We start from the raw sequence: 13,221 nt of genomic DNA, 5'->3' as shown, positions 1-13,221 counted from the left end.
CTGGAGAAGGGATGGCAACCCACTCCAGTATTCTTGCCTGGAGAATCCCCTGGACAGAGAAATCTGGCGGGCTACAGTCCATGGGGTCACAAAGAGATGGACACGACCGAGTGACTAACACTACTACTACTGCCGTTGATTTACAAGATTGTGTTAGTTTCAGGTTACAGCAAAATGATTTAGTTACATATATGTATATAATTTCCAGATTCTTTTCTGTTATATGTTGCTATAAGATATTGAGTATAGCTTTCTGTGCTGTATAGTAGGTCCTTGTTGGTTATCTGTTTTATACATAGTAATGTGTGTGTTTTAATCCCAATCTCCTGATTTATCTCCTCTCCCCTTTCCACCCTTGTCCGCTTTGGTAACTATAAGTTTGTTTTCTATGTCTGTGAGTCTCTTTCATAAGTAAGCTCATCTGTGTCATCTTTTTAGATTCCACATGTAAGTGGTATCATATGGTGTTTGTCTTTCTCTTTCTGGCTTACTTCACTTAGTATGATCCTCTCTAGGTCCATCGATGTTGCTGCAAATGGCATTATTTTGTTCTTATTATGGCTGAGTAGTATTCCATTGTGTGCCTATAGCCACTGAGATGTCGTTCCCACTTGAGGATATTTCTGGGGTCTGAAGAAAGGCATTTTCCCCCTGCTGATGTTCCATCTCCTCACTCTGTCCAGGGCACCATGTAACACCAGAGTTTCTAAATCCAACAGAGGAGAAAGTCAGGCAAATATTCATTTCAACCAGGTGTTTCTGGGGCATTTAAGACCAACTACAAATTTACAAATACATTTTTCAATTAAATATTGTAGAATAACCCTCAGTAGGATGTGGAGTAATATCTCATAGTTTACAAAGCCCCATAACACACTTATGAGCCTCCTTTCTGAAGAGTAAGAATACTAGTAAAATAAAGAAAGGGAAATTGGCATTTTTATGACATGTTGAGCTCAAGCCATTTTTCTTCCTTTGGGCCTAAGTTGATCGCTTAAAGTGTCTTTCAGAAAGGTTATATCCCCTCTTCCCACACTTAATAAAAGGTTTGAGTAAAACTAACAAGTGGAAAGCAGGTACTTCAAAATATTCAACTTATATTCTGAGGAACTGAGTATAATGGAGTAGATTTTAATCTATGGAACTAATAAAGATTTAAATAGGCAACAGAATTAGACATTAAAAAGTTAAGTGCCTATGGGAAAAAGTACCAATAGAATTCTATAGATTTTAGGAGATTTGGTAAAGATTTTTAAAATCTCACAAAGCAAGAAACATCTGTAAGTCATGCTTACTTTGATTTGGAGACCAGACCTCTGAGAAGAGCCAGTGGTTGAAAGAAAATGTTTCCCTGCGTTAAAGGACTCAGCCATGGATTGGTTGGGCTTATTGACTTTTTCTTGGCCTGAGTCTATTTCAATCAGGGAAGAGAAAGGAATCCAAGATGCTGTACTGGGCCTCAGCCATCAGTACAGTTTTACAAGTAATGCAATATACACATTCTACCACGACAGGATATGCTTTGGTTGGACACCATCTTAAATCTCTCTTCTCCAGAAGTTTCTAATTTAGCTTATGGGGAGATCTCATTTGCTGATTGTGAAATATATTTCTAACTTTACGATGAAAACCATTGGGAATGTATATTAAGTTTATAGGGAATGTTGCTGGAAGGCTCTTGTAAAATGAGATCTACTCCTGTATGACTACAGGAGAATTTATGGTTTTCCAATAGCCAGCCTTTCAGAATGGAAAAGTCTTGCCTCAGAAAAGTGACACAGTAGAGGTGTTTTATAGGAGACTTAAAATTTGTTATTTCCAATACTGCTTTTGAAAAGCCATTTTCATAATTCTAAGCTGCAAGCTCAACTTCACCTTTTTATGACCATTAAAAAATACCTTATCCCGTCAGAAGCTAAATCCTATCCTAGGGTTCTATGTCTCCAGGAACGTGGAAACATGCTTCTGTGAAACTAAGGCAACTCTGTAGTTCTGCTGCCAGACTTTATAAATGAGCTGTTTTCCTGCAAATTCAGCAGGAAAATAGAACAAAAGGTAAGGGAAAAAAAAAAAAACAGGATAGATAAGTCTGGTTTCTCCTTCTCTTTATGCCTCATTTGCCTTGTAAATTAGCCTTCTATGGAAGTAATCGTAAACAAAACTCATAGCAGGAGACATGTGCCTGAAGATTATTGTTTGAAGAGCTGGAATCGAAGTAATCTTGAGGCTTTTTAGACAGCACATATATTTATATGTAAACGGAAGTAAATATTCAATTTTCTAGAAAATCAGTATATATTAAGGTCCATTTCTTCTTAAAGAGAAGCATCACACTGGGGAAGATTCTCAGCAAGCTGGCCTTGCCTTCCAGTTGTCTCACTCCCACTTGCTAATGAGATGAAAAAGTCCAGCTCCCTCATCTACCCCCAGCATCCCTCCCCACCCAGCCCCTAGGGGTTTCTCATTTGAGTGTGGAAGAGAAAACGTTTCTCTAGAAGATACATGGTTGGCTTTCTCTTCTCTCTTCCTCCCCCTTTCTTGACGTCCCTCCTTCTATCCTTCCACAAATATGTATTGAGCACCACAGATGAGACTGGCATTGTCGAATGTGGGAATACAACAGTGAATGAGAGGCAGTGTTCCAGAAGCTCACAGCTGGGTAACTGGATAAGTAAACCAGCCCTTCCACTTCATGTAAGAAGTAAGCCAGAAAGATAAAGACCATTACTGTATACTAACACATGTATATGGAATTTAGAAAGATAGTAATGATAACCCTATATGCAAAACAGAAAAAGAGACACAGATGTACAGAACAGACTTTTGGACTCTGTGGGAGAAGGCGAGGGTGGGATGTTTCGAGAGAACAGCATCGAAACATGTATATTATCTAGGGTGAAACAGATCACCAGCCCAGGTTGGATGCATGAGACAAGTGCTCAGGCCTGGTGCACTGGGAAGACCCAGAGGGATCGGGTAGAGAGGGAGGTGGGAGGGGGGATTGGGATGCGGAATACATGTAAATCCATGGCTGATTCATGTCAATGTATGACAAAAACCACTACAATATTGTAAAGTAATTATCCTCCAACTAATAAAAATAAATGAAAAAAAAATAAATAAAAGACAAAAAAAAAAAAGAAGTACTAACCAGGACAGACAGAGACACTCAGGAATACACACTAGCTTTGCTTTCTCTCCTGAAATTCCATACAGAAACTAATTTCACATCTTGTTTCTTTTTCATTCCCATGAAAGCAGAACATATTGTATTAACTTATATCTCTTGTTAAATAATGTTAATGTCTTTGCCCAAAATTATACTGAAAAACATAGATATTGTTTAATGCAAATGAAGGACTGCAATAAAGAGGACATTTACTTGAAAAAATCTGCAAATTTAAAGAAATTACTGAAAACACTTTAAAATTCTTTTGTGAGGTTAGCTTAGCAACTCACTAAATGATGGCTTTCACTATCCACTTTAAAAAGATACACTTTCTTTTTTTCACAGCCTTAACAACCATTATCTGAATGGTTACCTTTTCAAAATTGCTTTTAAAATGCCTTTTTGGAGCTGACAGATCATAACCACTCCCCTGGCTTCCTTCCCCATCAGTAAACGCTGGCCTCACACCAGTGATTTGATTCTTCTTCTCAGATGACTTCAGCTCAGTTTTTGCTTTGCGTGTGTGCTGAGTCCGTTCAGTCATGTCTGACTCTGTGAGACCCTATGGAATGCAGCCCAGCAGGCTCCTCTGTCTGTGGGATTCTCCAGGCAAAGATACTGGAGTGAGTTGCCATGCCCTCCTTCAGGGTATCTTCCCAAACCAGGGATCAAACCCGTGTCTCTTATGTCTCCAGCATCGACAGGCAGGCACCACCTGGGAAGCTGAAGCTCGCTTTTTTTTCTGTGTGGATCACATTATGCTTGGAGTTATACATAATTCAAAGAGTGTTAAAAGAGGTTCCCTATTCTGGAGTTTTTCTTTTCTTTTCTTTCCTTTTGACTGTCCCGCTCATTACATGGGATCTTAGTTGTTCCCCTGACCGGGAATCAAACCCATACCCACTGCAGTGGAAGTGAGAACCTTAACCTCTGGACCGCCAGGGAAGTCCTGGAGGTGTTGAGAAAGGGCAAAAATACATGAAAAGTTAAGTAACAAAACAGTGATAATAGCCCATTGGTACAGTGATAGAGAAGATATCACTAATACTGGTCACCACTTTGAGGATTCAGTAATAATACCTGCTACAGCATAATAGTAATACACCCTCCATTGGAAAGGCTGGAGCTCTCAGCTATGGTGATCTAATTTGGGATGGCGTCTTAGTCGGCTGGAGCTGCCAAAATAAAACGCCACAGACTAGGTGGCTTAAACAACAGAAATTCATTTTCTCACAGTTCTGGAGTCTAGAAGTCCAAGATTCAGGGGTTACGAGGTCTGATTCCTTGAAGTCCCACTCCTGGGCTCAAAGAAGATATACGGTTGGCTTTCTTTTCTCTCTTCCTCCCTCTTTCTTGACGTCCCCCTTCTATCCTCCCACAAATATGTATTGAGCATCATAGCTGAGTGTGGCCTTGTCGAATGTGGGAATACAACAGTGAACAAGAGGCAGTGACCCAGAAGCTCACAGTTGGGGGTAGAGAGATGCCTTCTCACTGCATCCTTGCAAATTCTCTCCTCCACACACACAAGGCTTTTCATGTCCTAATCTCCTCTTGTTATGAGAATGCCACTCAAATTGAATGAGGGCCCATCGTAACAGCTTCACTTTAATGTAATATTACTTTAAAGGCCCATCTCCAAACACAGTCATGTTCTGAGGTACCAGGGGTTAGGGCTACATGTGTGAAAATTTGGAGGACTTTAATTCATTCCAAAACAGGTGGCTTTTTGGAGAAGGGTGACACTAAACTAGATCTGTAAGAAAAGGCATAGGGAGGACTTCCTTGGTGGCCCAGTGGTTAAGGTTCCACGCTCCCAATGCACGGGGCCTGGGTTCGATCCCTGGTCAGGGAACTAGATCCCACATGCTACAGTTAGGACTTGGCAGAGTCAAATCGATTAAAACCAACCAACAAACAAACAGTGGCATAGGGATATGGTGGGTTGAAAAATGAGAGAGAGAAAGAGTGGGGAAACATTCAACTGGTTGACAAGCTAGGGCACACACTGGGTTTCTTCTCATCCTGAACAAGCTTTAAGACTTTTTCCTCTTCAACAGGCAGACGCACATCATTCTTGGCAGCAGAGGCACAAACCAGCGTTGACTGGAGGAGTGACTGTAAGTTTACATTGAAGTGACTCTTCCTTGGCTTTGTGGAGCCAGGCAGAGTAACAACAAGCTATGAAAGTGATCCTGGGAAGAGGCAGAGGGACGGAGGCTGCACTCTGCCCTAAATACCTGTGGGGATTACATTTTTTGTAATCAATGCCAACCTAACTATTAAGGAAGCACTGGAAATGGTTGCATACTGCTAGGCATTTGTGGTTGATCTTCATGGATTTTAAGAATTTATTTGAACTTCCTGCTCTCTTCTTCTATTTGACTGCTAAGTTTTTAGTTGGTTTTCTGTTTTCTAACAAAAAAATCTTTATTGGCCAGATCGCATATCCCATTGCACTGTCCATTTTCAATAAATTTCAACTTAGTAGGACTTCAGTGATCCAGGTTTTCTTTTGGATGTTATGGGGCTATCTATTGGAGCTTGGGTTTTATTTTATTTTTTTAGTTTCCTTAAAATTTACCGAAACAGCAACAAAAGCCTTCTCCTGTTCTTTTTATCTCATTTGAATGCAAATGGAATCCATTTGACTAGAAAACTCTTATTTCACATTCTGTAATTTGGAGTCTGCACTGGAGCACAATGCTTTTTTCCTCTGCAGAAGAGTTTACTTTCTTTATTTCTTCTCAATTCAGGGATTGATACAACCATCAGTTCTATTCAGATTATGGAAATCCAGCAAATAATAGATTGGCGGTATTGCAGCAGAAGCCTCCAGTGCGGGTGTGTAAGCCTCCCCACTATCTCCCATTGTTTCTGGAATTTACTCAGGGCTCAGGGCTTTGGAGATTGGAATGAAAGCTGATGTTAGTTACATGGCAAAATCGATGTGTGCTTACATGGCTCCTCAAGTGGAAAACACATTTGTTACATGGTGGGCGAGGGAATCGTAAAATGGTTGGTATTAGCAAATGTCAATAAGCCATGGCTCCAAAGATTACAGTCTCCTGGTTTAATGGGTAAGTCCAGAGCAGAAAGCTTAGGGGGCAGCTCTCAGAGGCCACATACCATAGGCACAGAGCTGTTAGTTAATTTTATAGAAAAGGAAGACATTATTACTGATGGCTCTGAGTTATGAGTGAGCTGACATTTATATATTTTAATAACAAGGGATATCATTATTTTAATTGCTGAAAAAATAGAGCATATCTTAACCTTTTCAGTTAAGAGGAAAAAAATCTAGGCATTGCAAAAGTTTACAGCAACGTTCATCTCTAGTGTATCACATGCATCAAGGTAACGATGCATCTAGAAGCATAGAGGGCAAGCACAGAAGCTTCAGCAAACACAATATGCAAGTTGAAGGTATTAAGAATGGGGAGGTATTTTTCTTTATTTGGTAAGTATTTACTGGTTTAGTTAAGCCCGCTCATATTTCAGCCTGCTAGGTTAAAGGCAAGGCTGCATATCTTCCAGACCACAGGCTCTAGGCCCTCAGTCTTCAGTAGTTACAGCATGTCAGCTCAGTAGTTGCGGCTCACAGGCTCAGTTGCTCCATCACACGTGGAATCTTCACGGACCAGTAGTTGAACGCATGTCCCCTGCCCTAGCAGGTGGACCCTATCCACTGGACCACCAGGAAAGTCCTCTCAGCCTTATCTCTTTTTAAGCTTGATATAGCTTAGGCTTCAGGCTGATGGTCCTGACTTTTATAAAAAAATTTTTTTTTATATATTTTTTTCATTTTTGGCTCTGCCACACAGCTTGTAGGATCTTAGTTCCCTGACCAGGGATTGAACCCAGGTAGTAAGAGTTCGGGCATCCTAACCACTGGACCACTGGGTTATTTCCTGGACCTGATTTTTGAAAATGACCTGAATGGCACTTTATTATTTGTTTATGACCTTTACATTCATTATCTCATTGAATTCTCACAAAATCACACAAGGTTGGTATTATTTATCCCCATTTTGAAGTTACAGAACTTGAGGCTCAGTGAGCTTGAAAAAGTCAGAGACAGACCTTAATTGATTTGGTAGAATGATGTGATGATGAAGAGTAAGATGATTTGGGTTCAAATTCCAATTGACAAGAAGTTCATTCTCCTTGCGTACCTGTTTTCCATCTGTAAGATGAGGATATTTACTACCTAAGTAGTTGGGCTTCAGAGAAGCACATAGATAGTGGGAGGAACATAGTAGGAAATGACTTCTATTTATCTAAGCTTCCTCTGGTGGGACAAAGTCCTCCTGATCCCAATTCACATCTATTGCTTCTATTTTTGCTTTCTCATTTTTAACAACTCAGTTTAGTATTCATTAAAGAGAATTTAAAATGACTGGCCCTTTCCCTCATTTATCTGGCTTTATTTCTGTATATAATTCAAGGGATAGGAAGGTCATAAGAACTTGTATTAGATACAATGTGCTGTTTTGCTTGAGTTTTCATTACAATATGAATCAAAGGAACTCCCCCTTTTTCCCAACCATCCCTCCCCAAGGGTGGGAGGAATCCCTGTATAAGCATTTCTATCCTGTGGTTTTCTCCATTACTCAATGATAATTAGGACTGTAATAATTTTACTTGATTTCATTTTTGAAAGTACCTGGTATTTCCTGCTGATGTTGCCTAAAAGGGAGTGATTTACTGTATCAAAGCTGGTAGTTATTTTTTCCAGTTCTTTCCAGAGGTACTGTTAAGTTTGAGGCCTTTGCCTCATTTGTTTTCTGAAATCTCTGTCTCCTTAAGTGACGTTGAAGTCATTTCCTGTTGGTTTAGTTTTGTGCATTTGGTCGAGGATTTGACTTTCTATCATTTCTTCTGTGTATTCTAAGAAACCATGAATCTGTTTGTGGTATATTTTATAGAGTTTGATCTGAAAGAGATCACTTTGAAATTTGACAGGTATATCTCTGAAAAATATGAAACTGTGCCATGTTAAACTTGATTTTCTGTATCTATCACATATAATAGACTATTTCACAGTTTATGTAGTATACACAACTAGAAAAAAGACTGAACCCTTCCCTGCATATTTTGACTTGTGATTTTATTTTTTCCCTTAATTAGGTCTGGAAATTACAATTACCATATTCCTGTTAATAAGTACACACCCACCAATGTCAAATTCTCTCTGGAAATCAAGTAAGTTCATAGCTGTAACAGATAATTCTGTTTTTATTATGTTATAATTCTGTTTTTACTATCTGAATACCAAGCTTGAGTTTTCCTCACAATTTGATTAATAATTTAGGAGGTGCAAAGTTTTCAGTTAAAGAACGACGGTTGGGTTGAGAGGTGGGCCAGTTTTAGGGAGGGATTTTCAAAATGAAGCCTGGGACCTTCCAAGCTTCTTCCAAGGGATAGAAAGGCTCTAGGCTGTGCACTCATACCGGCAAAGTGAGCCTGACCTTGGATTTGATGTTCTCAGGCTGCCAGCTGCCCTTGGCTGTGTCCCTTTGAATTGGGGTGGGAGCTAGAATAATAGCATGTTTCCTTGACTGGGGGAGGGGGGTGGGTTGCACATTTCTGTGAGCTCCTGGGAGCAGTGCTAATGCAGACACCATCTACTTCCCCCAGGGGAGTTAAAAAATGGAGTCAGAGTTTGGAGCTTGGGCAGACCAGGGTTCAGATTTTGTCTCCATCACTTATTAATTCTGTAATCTTGGAAAAACCACTTATCCTCACTGAACTACTGTTTGTTCATCTATAAGATGAATTTGACATTGTATCATAACATGGAGAGCCTCTGTGAGAATCAGTGATAATAATAGCAAAATGAATTACTCCCATTTGCTGAGCACAGACTATATGCCAGACACTCTACACTTTACTACTGGGTCATAGAGTCCTCACAACAACCCTCTGTGGTTGGTGTTTTTTTCTAGTTTATATTTTTCAGATGGGAGCACTTAGTTTAGAGAGGTCAAAAAGCTTGTCCTGAAAGTCAGGGCAATTAAGTGGTGGAAATGGGCTTCCAATCAGCCCTTCCATTCGACCATCACTTTGCTGCCTCCCCAGTGAGGTGAGACCCGTAAGAACATTGCCCCATCCTGGCATAGAGCAGGCACTTCACATTATGACTACCTTTCCTTCCAAATCACAAAACTCGAATCTATTTTATCGGCTATTTTGCATAATCATGGTACTTCAGAAGACTTTCACAGAAATTATGAAGTGAGGTGCTCACCCTGAAGATGGTGTTTGTGTCTCTTGATGTCAGTTTCTCCTTTGTCCCCTCCACATTTCCTCTCTCCCTCTTTCCTTTCTCCCTTCCTTTCCCTTTCCTCTGTCTTCCCCTCTCCCCCTCTGCTTCCCCAGCTCTGTTATTCTTCCTCCATCATTTCCTCCCACTCCACTCTGGTCTCTTCCTCTGTTTCCCTCAGACTTCATACTCCTTCTCTCATCGACTTTGCTTCTACAATGAGATGTTAACACAAGTCAACTGCTTGCCTTGGAATGGTCTTTTTCAAGCAGCTAAAATTTCATGACTCACTATCCACCACGTTACAAGGCAGAGCAAAAGCTAAGTGTACTATTCTCTAGCACTCTCTGAGCTGCCTGGGACAGTGTTTCCTCATTTGTCCCTGGCTTCGATGGAAGGAAGTAAGCTGAAGTGGTATATCCCTTGAAGTGGCAGAAGGTCATCTTGAACCACTGAAAAGTGGGCGTTAGTCACTCAGTCATGATCAATTCTTTGCAACCTTATGGACTGTAGATTCCGTCCATGGAATTCTCCAGGAAAGAATACTGGAGTGGGTAGCCATTCCCTTCCCCAGGGGATCTTCTCGACCCAGAGACTGAAACTGGGTCTCCCACAATAAATCAGGCTTTTTAGTTTAGGAATCATTTTTTTTTCTAACAGCAGTGATCTTAAAGTAACACATGTACTCAACCAAGATTGTAGGTTGTCCCAGAGATAGGTGCACCTCATCCTCCTGATGATGATTCCTGGGCCAGCCTCTAGAGAAGAACCATTCTTTCTGATAGGTCTCCTACTCTGATAACTTTAAGGACTGATAATTCCTAATGGGGCTCACCCCCACACCCATACCTGTGTTGTCTGCCTCTCTGTTTCAAACAAGACCTATCCAGACCAGAAGTTTGCAGAATTTCAAATCCTGGAAATGTCAGATGAAAGCAAATTCACCTGCTGGTGAAAAGAGAAGGGATATACCCCCACATTGTTTCTATTTTTTTATTTTTTCCCAATTATTTTTATTAGTTGGAGGCTAATTACTTTACAATATTGTAGTGGTTTTTGCCATACATTGACATGAATCAGCCATGGATCTACATGTGTTTCCCATCCTGAGCCCCCCTCCCACCTCCCTCCCCATCCCATCCCTCTGGGTCATCCCAGTGCACCAGCCCTGAGCACTTGTCTCATGCATCCAACCTGGACTAAATTGTCTTTAAAGTCTGTGGAGATAAGAAGTTCTAATGTTGAAATGACTTAAGTCAGGACTAGGTTTTCAAGACTGTCGTGTGTTATCTCAGTTTTAGTTTCAGTCAGTTCCAGTCTACTGTACAATAAGATCCAGATAGACTGGGTGGCTTAACCCATGGACATTCATCTCTCACAGTTTTGGAGCCTGGGAAGTCCAAGATCAAGGCACTGGCAGATTTGATGTAGGATGAGAGCCCACCTCCTGGTTGATACATAGCCATCTTCTCTCTATATCCTCACATGGCAGAAGGGGTGAGAGGGCTCTCTGCGGTCCTTTTCATGAGGGCACTAACCACACTCATCAGGGCTTCGTCATCAGGATCTGTCACTTCCTTAAGGCTCTACCTCCTAACACCATCATATTGGAGGTTAGGATTTAAAATATGAATTTGGGGGGGTGAGGGACACAAGCATTCAGTTGACAACAGTAGTCATCTGAGATTGAGTTTCTTTCTATTATGATGAGATGTGAATTAGTATATTGGCATTCGTGAGTTTTGTGTAATAACAGGCCTATTTGAAACTTTGAATGGATTTCCAAGTTATGTTCCCATAAGCCCCTCTTCTTCTCAAGCTGTAGCCTCTGAGAGCTGATATCCGCTTTTCCATTTGCCGTTTCTTTCCTTTGTCTCTTGAAGCACAACAGAGCCACTGATAGTCTTCCAATGCAAGTTCACCCTTGGAAATGTGTGTTTCCGTAGTAAAATGGAGGCCAAAGGGATGCAAAGTCAACAGGAAGTCTCCCAGGAGATGACACAGGTAACATTTTCCAGCTCCTCGGCATTCTGCCTTCCAGAAGTGCATCCGTAATGGTGGCACAGCCTCTGATCCTCACCATGACAGAGATGCCATGAGTCACATGCCGTTGTTCCCCTTTGCTGACCCTGGTCACCGCATTTGGTTCAGCATCCTTTGGAAGCTGCAGACTTCTCCAGCGACACCATCAGAAACTATGCCACAAACACCTCTCCTACTGCAGTCAAGGGAATGCTTTTCCACCTGGGCTTTTCCCAGCGAAGAGTAAAATGTAGTTATGTGATGGATCTCTCTTTCATTCATTATTTAGGGATATCAGCACATTTGGAGCCTACCTGTAGCACCACTCTTCGACAGCGGGTACCATTTCCGGGTAGCTGCACCAGTAAGCTCTCTTTCTTTTTTCTTTTCAGTGAGAAAGAAATGGACCATTAAATAAATAAATAGGTAAATGGTGGTGGTGGTGGTTTAACCACCAAGTCGTGTTCGACTCTTGAGACCCCGTGGACTGTAGCCCACCTGGCTCCTCTGTCCATGGGATTTCCCAGACAAGAACAGTAGAGTGGGTTGCCATTTCCTTCTCCAAACAGATAAGTAGGTAATTTTAATTACAACTAATTCTTACATTAATCATTCTCTCCCCCCACTCCCCTCCTGACAGGATTTAGCTGATTGTTCAACGGACCCTTATTTTGCCGGGAAATTCTTTACAGACTACTTCTTTTACTTCTATCGACAGTGTGTATAATTTATTCAAGTTTGTTTGGGGACTCTACCAAAGAAAAATACTTCAATACAGTTAACAGAAACTTTTATCCTCTTGCAACTTCTCTTTACCCTTTGTAAAACATTCACGTTTATTGCCAAAGGGCTTTTTCCAGGCTTTGGCTTCCAAAGGTTTTGAGACATTAGTGAGGAGAATAAAGTGTTTGCTAGGATTTGAGGTACTGTGGTGTTTGATTTCGCCGTGACTATGAGGAAAACATTTCCTGGAGTAAACAGCACTGTTGGATTTGAAAATACTGCTTCTGTTCCTAAGGAAGCTGTGAGGTCAAAGTGCGCAGGTTTGACTTTACTTTGTCTTTGTATATCCCAACGCTTTTGAGGAAAACAAAAAGACCCACTTGAGCCGTGTCAGCTTGGACCCGGCTGACACAGACTCTTGAGAATTTGTGATTTGGTGTGTGTCGGGGGAGGGGTGGGCGGTATCTGAAGCTGAGCTCACATTTAGGCAAGCTATTACTGTGTGTATATGTGTGTGCGTGCACTTGAACTACATATACTAGTGTAGAGACTGTAACTTGATAATAAACTGGATTTAAAAAAAAATAAGATCTTTGTAATATTACTTTGTAATGTTTGATGGGTGCTAAACTTTTACGTCCTCTTGGAAAGCACTAGCTTGTGACAAGTCCTTTAAATTAACCCAGATTAAATTAAATTAACTATCTAGGCTCAGATAGTTGCATTTGATCTTTCAGTTGTCATTACCAGTATCTTAGGGTTTTTTTTATTTTAAAAATTCTTTTATTTTTATATTTTGGAGTATAATTGCTTTACAATGTGTTAATTTCTGCTGTACAGCAATGTGAATCAGCTATATGTATACATACATCTCCTTCCTCTTGAGATTCCCCCCCCGACCCTCCCATCCCACCCCTCGAGGTCATCACAGATGAATGGAAAAAGAAGATGTGGTACATATATACAATGGAATATAACTCAGCCATAAAAAGGCACGAAATTGGGTCCTTTATAGCGAAGAGGTTGGACCTAAAATCTGTTA

At 40.8% G+C, this 13,221-nt stretch overlaps 1 protein-coding gene across 1 annotated transcript in view; it reads left to right on the top strand.

Moving 5' to 3' along the window:
* The window catches only part of MYRFL (myelin regulatory factor like), a 121,203-nt gene extending 108,629 nt beyond the window's left edge, over positions 1-12,574 (top strand). Inside the window, exons 20-25 of the mRNA XM_043879096.1 lie at positions 5,240-5,289; positions 5,926-6,013; positions 8,300-8,374; positions 11,318-11,438; positions 11,746-11,820; positions 12,097-12,574. Of these exons, the coding sequence (XP_043735031.1) occupies positions 5,240-5,289; positions 5,926-6,013; positions 8,300-8,374; positions 11,318-11,438; positions 11,746-11,820; positions 12,097-12,183 (496 nt within the window). The 3' untranslated portion in view covers positions 12,184-12,574. The remainder of the gene's footprint in view (positions 1-5,239; positions 5,290-5,925; positions 6,014-8,299; positions 8,375-11,317; positions 11,439-11,745; positions 11,821-12,096) is intronic.
* The last annotated feature ends 647 nt before the right edge of the window (positions 12,575-13,221 follow it).

Source organism: Cervus elaphus, chromosome 3, assembly GCF_910594005.1.
Source record: "Cervus elaphus chromosome 3, mCerEla1.1, whole genome shotgun sequence".
NCBI lineage: Eukaryota > Metazoa > Chordata > Mammalia > Artiodactyla > Cervidae > Cervus > Cervus elaphus.
The sequence above is the reverse complement of the archived record's forward strand: the minus strand, read 5'-3'. Positions and strand labels throughout refer to the sequence as shown.